At 52.3% G+C, this 7378-nt stretch overlaps 1 protein-coding gene across 1 annotated transcript; it reads right to left on the bottom strand.

Annotated features, from left to right (window-relative positions):
• Positions 1-1162: 1162 nt before the first annotated feature.
• Positions 1163-5119, bottom strand: LOC139785737 (uncharacterized). Its single transcript, XM_071724900.1, has 5 exons — positions 4345-5119; positions 3669-4210; positions 2911-3523; positions 2022-2753; positions 1163-1854 (listed from the first exon to the last, which is right to left on the bottom strand). The coding sequence occupies exons 1-5, from the start codon at positions 5117-5119 to the stop codon at positions 1163-1165; spliced, it is 3354 nt and encodes a 1117-aa protein (XP_071581001.1).
• Between the last annotated feature and the right edge of the window lie 2259 nt (positions 5120-7378).

Genomic DNA, 7378 nt, shown 5'->3' with positions numbered 1-7378 from the left:
GTCGATACAGACAATTAAGTGTCGATGGGCTCACGCATCCTCCGGGGGCGGCTGGTCCTTGATCCAGGAAAGTAGCACGAGCTTGCACAGCGGGCGCACGAGCTCTGAGGTGGATGTCCGGATCGTTGCAACTCGGACCACGCCGTCATCTCCGGGGTGCAGCTTCACGATTCGGGCAAGAGGCCATCGACTCGGTGGAGTGCTCTCGGAGCGTACGAGGCATAAGGCCCCCACGTCAGGAGCGTCCTCGGTTTTGTGCCACTTCGGCCGGGCTGTCATCCCGTGGATGTATTCGCGCGACCATCGATACCAGAAATGATCGCGCATTTTCTGGATGTGCTGCCACCGGGATAGCGTGCCGTCAGCTGTCTCCTCGAGTGATGGCACGGCCAGAAGAGGGGCGCCGATCAGGAAGTGCCCCGGTGTGAGCGCGGAAATGTCGTCCGGATCGTCGGATAAGGCCTGGAGTGGTCCGGAGTTCAGGCAGGCTTCCACTTGTGCGAGGAAAGTGGACATTTCCTCGAAAGTGAGTGTGCTCTCTCCGATGACTCTTCGAAGGTGGTGTTTGGTGGACTTCACCGCTGCCTCCCAAAGCCCGTTGAAGTGTGGTGCGGCAGGCGGATTAAAGTGCCATTTCACACCTTCGGAGGTGGCGAAGTTGGCGATGCGACGGCCGTCGGCGGATGAAGCGCGGAAGAGGTCTTGCAGGACTCGGTCAGCTCCGACGAAGTTTGTGCCACAGTCCGAGTAAACTTCCTCACAGAGGCCTCTCTGTGCTGTGAAGCGGCGGAATGCCGCAAGAATGCATCCGTCGTGTAGTCGGAGACCACATCGAGATGCACGGCCTTGGAACAGAGGCAGACGAACACGGCGATAAAGGCCTTGTGGGCCTTGTGCCCTCGTCCCCTGCTCGTGCGGATGAGAATGGGGCCGGCGTAGTCCAAGCCGGTCCGGAGGAAAGGGCGCGCCGGAGTGACTCGTCCTCGAGGAAGGTTTCCCATGGGCGGCTGTGGGGTGGCCGCTCGCCACCGTGTGCACGTGACGCAACGGTGCAGCATCTGTTTGACCACTGTTCGGCCTCGTGGGATCCAAAATCGAAGGCGGAGGACACCGAGAGTGAGCTGCACTCCCCCGTGCAGTGTCCGACGGTGGCAGGAGTCGATCAGCAGTCGAGCCACGACGATGGTGGAACGATCATCGGGTGCTTCTCATCGTGAGACAGCGGTGCGTGCTTTAGACGTCCTCCAGCTCTTACCACGCCGTGGTTATCCAGGAACGGATTTAAGTGCACCAGTGAACTTCTCAGTGGTACAGTGCGGTTGGAGGTGACTGCGGTGACTTCGGCGGCGTAGTGCAGCCCTTGCACTACGCGGAGCCACAGAAACAGTGCCTCGTCTAGCTCGTCTGGTTGAAGCGTGAGCGCCGTGCGGGCGGCGGAGTGCCGCCATCGAGAGCACCAGGCTGTGACTCTCAGTAGCCGGTGCAGGGAGGAGAACCTGAGGAGCATCTCAGGCTCGGCTTCCACCCTTTCGGTGGCGGCTTGCGCCACGACTCGTTGCTCGGGCATCTGGTCTTCCGGCATCTCAGGATCCTCGTTCGGCCAGTGAGTGGAGTCCTTCTGAAGCCAGGCGGGACCCGTCCACCACAAGGGGTGGTGCAGTATCTCGCTCGGTGCGATCCCCCTAGAGGCGCAATCGGCTGGATTGTCCCGCCCCGGGACGTGTCGCCATTGAGCGTCGGGAAGCTGCAGCTGGATGTGAGCCACGCGGTTTGCGACAAAGGTCTTCCAACGCGAGGAGTGCCCTCGAATCCAGTGCAGTGTGGTCTTGGAGTCTGACCAGAGAAAGACAGGTGCTGTGGACAGACTTAAAATGGTGCGATAGTATTTTACGAGATTGGTGAGCGAAGCGGCGGCACACAGTTCGAGGCGCGCCAGAGACACTTGTTTTACAGGTGCCACTTTGCTCTTGGCGGCCAGAATGTGTATTGCCTGGAAGTTGTCTGAAGAGACGCGGAGGTACACGACGGCGGCGTATCCTCGTTCGGATGCGTCGGCGAAGCCGTGCAATTCCAATTGCTGGTTCTCGCGTCAGTGCCAAGCCAGCGGTTCACGCGGAGGCCTTTGAGCAAGGGAAGTTCCTTGAAGAGAAGCTCCCAGTGGTGAGCGTTGGAGGAAGGAAGCGGAGTGTCCCAATCCAGTTGCTGCAGCCACGCGGACTGGATTAGAATCTTGGCGCGGATTATAACAGGAGCGAGCCATTCCAGCGGGTCGAAGAGACGTGCGGTTTCCGCGAGAACGCGTCGCTTTGTATAGTGTGTGATCGTGCGCGGGTGTATCATAAACGCGAAACAGTCCTCGCTCGGGTACCATAAGAGGCCCAACGTGGTCTGGCTTTCGTTCTGCCAAGAGTGCGGTTCTTGGAACTGACGGTGTTCCAAGGGAATGCCCGTTAGGGCTTCTTTATAGTTCGACGACCACTTCCGAAGCGGAAACCCGCCCGCCATGCAGAGCTCGCAAAGTTCAGTTTGCAACGCGATCGCGCCGGGTATTGAGTCCGCCCCAGTCTGGACATCGTCGACGTAGCGATCCTCGAGCAGTGCGACGGCGCCCTGCGGATATCGCGATTTTTCGTCGTTGGTAACTGGATGAGTGTTCGGATTGCGAGAAACGGCGAGCACGCGAGACCGTACGTCACTGTGTTCAAGAGTAATTCGCGCAACAGTTTGGTCACCTTGCGTCTCCATAGGATTCTCTGGAATCCGCGGTCGTCGGGATGCACGAGGATTTGACGGTACATCTGTTTGATGTCCGACACTAAGGCCACGCGGTGCCGGCGCCAACGCGAGATCACGTCGGCGAGCGCCGGCAAGAGATTGGCGCCAACGAGCAAGTGCGAGTTAGCGATTCACCGGACTTCGTGCGTTGCGACCCGTTAAACACAACTCTGAGCTTGGTTGTGGAGCTGGCCTCCTTGAACACTCCGTGATGTGGTAAGTAGCACTTGCTTACTTCTTGGTCTTCGGACCTGCTCACCTCCGTCATATGTTGCAGGTCTTCGTACTCCTGCATGAAGGCTCGGTAGAGCTCTCCGAATCGCGAGTCCTGGTCACATCGTCGCTCCATGATTGACTGCAGCCGTTCTGCCGGCTTGCGAGTCTCAGCGAGGGTCGTTGGAGTGGCCTTGAACGGGAGTCTCATCACGTACCGTCCGGTAGCCGTACGCTCGTGGGTGCGCACGAAGATCTCCTCACATTCTTTCTCTTCGGGCGTAAGAGCGGCGGGAGAGGAAATATCGGCTTTCTGCTCCCAAAAGCGGCCTAGCTCGACCAGCTCGTGGTTGGCGGTGCATTGAAGAGAACTGCGGTGCCCCTCTGTTGCACCGCAGCCCCCTGAGAGGATCCACCCGAGGACCGTCTTCTGAGCGATTGGAGCTTGAGGTCCGCCCTTGCGGATGCCGTCTTCAAAGATGGCCGAGCACACTTCAGCTCCGAGAAGTATCTCGACTGGATTGTTGGCCAGGAACTGCGGGTCGGCAGAGGAAGTCCCTGAATGTGCGGCCAAGCTGGAGCGCGCCTCGTAGTCGAGAGCCCTGATATAACGAGAGACGCGGCAGAACGAACGCGACGGCGGAGATTGTAGACCCGGTCGTGGTGGAAGTGAGGCTCACTGTCACCTTTCCGCGGGTCGATCCCGATTTTGAGCCGCCAATCCCGAAAATTGACACGGCGGAGTAAGAGCGTTTAAGGCGGAGCTGTTGAGCCAGAGATTCCGAGATGATAGACACCTCGGATCCCTGATCGACGAGAACTCTCACGGCGTGTGGCTCTCCATAGCGATCGGCGACCATCACCCGCGCGGTTGCCAGAAGAATTGCCTTGCTATCGTCGGCTTGACGCACTGCGGATAGTGCGCTGACCTCTGCAGGTTTCGGCTCTGCAGGTTTCGGCGCGGTAACCTGAGCCTCGTGGAGCATCGTGTGATGTCGAGATTTGCACGTTAAGCAAGTCTTTGTTGATTGGCACTTCGCGATCAGATGATTGCCGAGACAGTTATAGCACAACCGATTAGTCTCTACGAAAGATTTGCGCTCGCTGGCCGGCTTGGCCTTGAACTCGTGGCAAGTCATTAGAGTGTGCTTTTCCTTACACAACGCGCACTGTGGGTCGGAACTGTGTTTCGCGACGTGAGTTTTCGCGGATTGTGACGACTCTGAGATTTTAGATGCGGGTTTCGGTTTCGCGGCATTGAGTGTCAGTATGCGTTTAGTCATAAAGTCAGTGAGTTTAGTGTGATCCGGCGGATCGACGGAATCACAGATGGAGGACTCCCCTCGAGACACGTACGCGGATCAAAGAGCTCGACTACGAGGTGGTTGAAGAGGTCCATCCCGTGGGATTCGATAGGCCGGCCGATGCTCTCCTGCGCGTTTACAGTGGTCGTGACGGCGTTGAAGATTCGACTAAGTTCCTCGGCGGTATCCCCCTTCATCTTCGCGACGGCGGTGAAAGTTGCGAAGTTGGAGCGTATCAACTCCCTTTTGTTCTCATAGTGCTTGCCTAAGATCGCCCATGCGCGGTCGTAATTGTCTCCGGTTACGTTTAACGACCGAATTAATTTTTCAGCTGGACCTTTTAAGCACGACCGAAGATCATGGAAACGCTCGACGTTTGAGATGGCTGAGTTTTGACCGATGACCGACTGGAAGAGGTCACGAAACGACGGCCAGTCTTCATACGCGCCCGAAAAATGCGGCAAGTTAATGCGAGGCAACGAGGTCTTTGGAGCGCGTTCGCTCTCCTGCTCTGACGCCGTGAAGGACGTGGAAGCCGACGCGGTCTTGAAGCGTTTCGCCTGTTCAGCCAGGACGCTACGCTGAAGCACGTAAGCACTCTCGGCTTGGTCGAGTAATTCTGATTTGGCGTACTCACTCTCAGCGTAGCGGTCCTTGTAGCAGGCTCGAATTAGGTCATGCTGACTGTCGAACTTTGCCCAATGGTCGTCGAGGATGCGAATGCGAGTCTCGATGGCAGAGAGGGTGATGTTCGCCTGACCCATCTTCTTCAGATTGTCGACGGCTCTGGAGATGCGTACGAAGAGTTCGTGTTGGCTGTTCAACATGGCGCTCTGTCAAGACTCATGGTGTCTTCTGTTTTAGGCACTCCCGATCGCGATTGCCGGCGATGATCCGGCTCGAAGGACCAGAATGTTCGAGAGTACGCAGGTTAGAGACAGCACGAGGAGGACAAGTACACGCACGTAATCAAATCAGAATTACAGAATAAAGTTTATAATGTCTAAAGAATATATATGTACACGTATTTACAAAGTCTTTTTCAGGCGAAAAGCCGTGAGCGGTAGCGCGCACAGAAGTTAGCACGGCAAAAGCGGCGAAAGCTATTAAGCGAGCGAATGCGATTGCTACGCGAAAAGCGGTGTTAAGCAGTGTGCAAAGGCGGTCGTATATGTATACTAGGCGGGTGATCTGCGAGCGAGAGCGGTTCCTCGGCGCCGCGGCGATCCTTTATTACCTCCGAGACGAAGCTCTCTCCGGCTAATCACCAATGATCTCATTGCGTTTTAAAACTATTGAAGGATATTCGAGGACTCAGTGCGTGATTGGTGGCCAAGGGCCGCTCGCGGAAACGTTCTCGCTTGACATGCGCGGAGCTCGAATTTCGGGAGGGTGATTGGCTATCGGTGGCCTGCGTCATCGTGCTCACGGCAAAGTTTCGTTTGACGATCCGACGAGATCGTTGCTTGTTTTCGATCGCACTGTTTATAGCATGGAGTTTTCCTTTTTTTGAGCGCGGTTGCTTGACTTTGTTATTGACGAGCGAATGTCAACGAGCTTTCCGAATGCGAATAATAGAAACTCCATGCTATAAGTACTGAACATTAACACGACAATTTTAAGGCGGAATTTCCAATTTATTAAACTCATGCGAGAACAAGCGTGCATCCGAAGCGTTTTTCGGTACCAAATTCCATGATCTCAAACAATCTGCTTTAAATAAGACCAAAATTGTTCTGAAATTGTACTTTTTAGTAATAGAATGATATATAAATAAACATATCCAAATATTAATATAAAACTAGAAGTAAAAGTTTGCTGTTTTAAAGAAACAGAAATATATATCAATAAAAAATACAATACTTACAAGGGAACGGTCGGAAGTGTCCCTCACCGATTTGGATGGGCTTTGGATATATTGTAGAGCATCAAAAATATTAGACACGTATTTTTTTTAGAGGCTTATCTCGACGTTTAGGGGTTGAAACAACCCCTCGAAAATACGGATTTTATAGTTTTTAGCGAATATCTTCGAAAATATAAGGCGTAACGAAAAAAATTTATACGAAATATTCATGGCTTTTTGTGCTCTTTACAATGGCGTAATCAGATTTTTCAAATTTGTCAAATTTTTTAATTTAACCCCACTTCCACCTATTATTTTTGCCAAATATAACAATTTTTCCAACGCAAAAATTTAAGAGCGTCGAATGCCAAATACATCCATATATATTTTATTATGATACCATTATTCGATTTTTGGGAAGACAAGATGATATGTAGTATAGGCGTCGCGCTGTAGGTAGGTGTTGCCTTATTTCTGTTCAGTTGCGCTGTACGCTTAAAATTTCCATTTGTGCATATTTTCTCATACTACAATATATACTATATACTACGACATAATATGCGATGAAAGTCCAAACAGAGGAAAAGATATCACGTCATCCAAAGTTTAAATGGCGTGTGCGCAAAACAGTGTTAAATACGCGTCGAAGTAAATCAACAACCAAGTTCACGCATTTGAATATCATTTGCTCGTGTCATAATTCCGGAAAGCAAGCATTTCATATCGTAAGTTTGAAGTGTAAAGAACTGTGTTGTACGCTGTCGTTTTGTGAACATGTAAGTGCATTTTAATGTTAACTTTTATTGGTTTCTTACGCTTGTTAATTTTTCCTTTGATATTAAATATTTAATAATTTTTTTATTCAGCTTTTACTCATTCTTTGCCAGTTTTGCCAGTGACTATATAATCTTTTGGGAGAGGTGCACTTGGACACGGTACATTTGGACACCGTTCATTTGGACACGATCAATCAAACACCGTTCATTTGGACACGGTTCATTTGGACACGGTGCATTTGGACAACGTTCATTTGGACCGGTGCATTTGGACCCGTTTCATTTGGACACGATCATTTGGACACGATCAATTAGACACGGTTCATTTGGCCACGGTTCATTTAGACACGGTTCAATTGGACACGGTACATTTGACACGGTACATTTGGACACCGTTCATTTGGACACGATCAATTGAACACCGTTCATTTGGACACGGTTCATTTGGACACCGTTCATTCGGA

This window comes from Temnothorax nylanderi, unplaced genomic scaffold, assembly GCF_030848795.1.
Source record: "Temnothorax nylanderi isolate EJ_2023f unplaced genomic scaffold, tnyl_v1.0 TNYL_tig0873_pilon, whole genome shotgun sequence".
Lineage (NCBI taxonomy): Eukaryota > Metazoa > Arthropoda > Insecta > Hymenoptera > Formicidae > Temnothorax > Temnothorax nylanderi.
Note: the sequence above shows the minus strand (reverse complement) of the source record. Positions and strands in the feature narration are given on the sequence as shown.

Coding starts and splice junctions, on each gene's coding strand:
- LOC139785737 (XM_071724900.1), bottom strand. CDS start 5,119: ATGTTGAACAGCCAACACGAACTCTTCGTACGCATCTCCAGAGCCGTC. Junction 3,524..3,668: donor CGACCCGCGGAAAGGTGACA/GTGAGCCTCACT, acceptor GCCGACCCGCAG/TTCCTGGCCAACAATCCAGT. Junction 1,855..2,021: donor CGAGGATACGCCGCCGTCGT/GTACCTCCGCGT, acceptor GTCTGTCCACAG/CACCTGTCTTTCTCTGGTCA.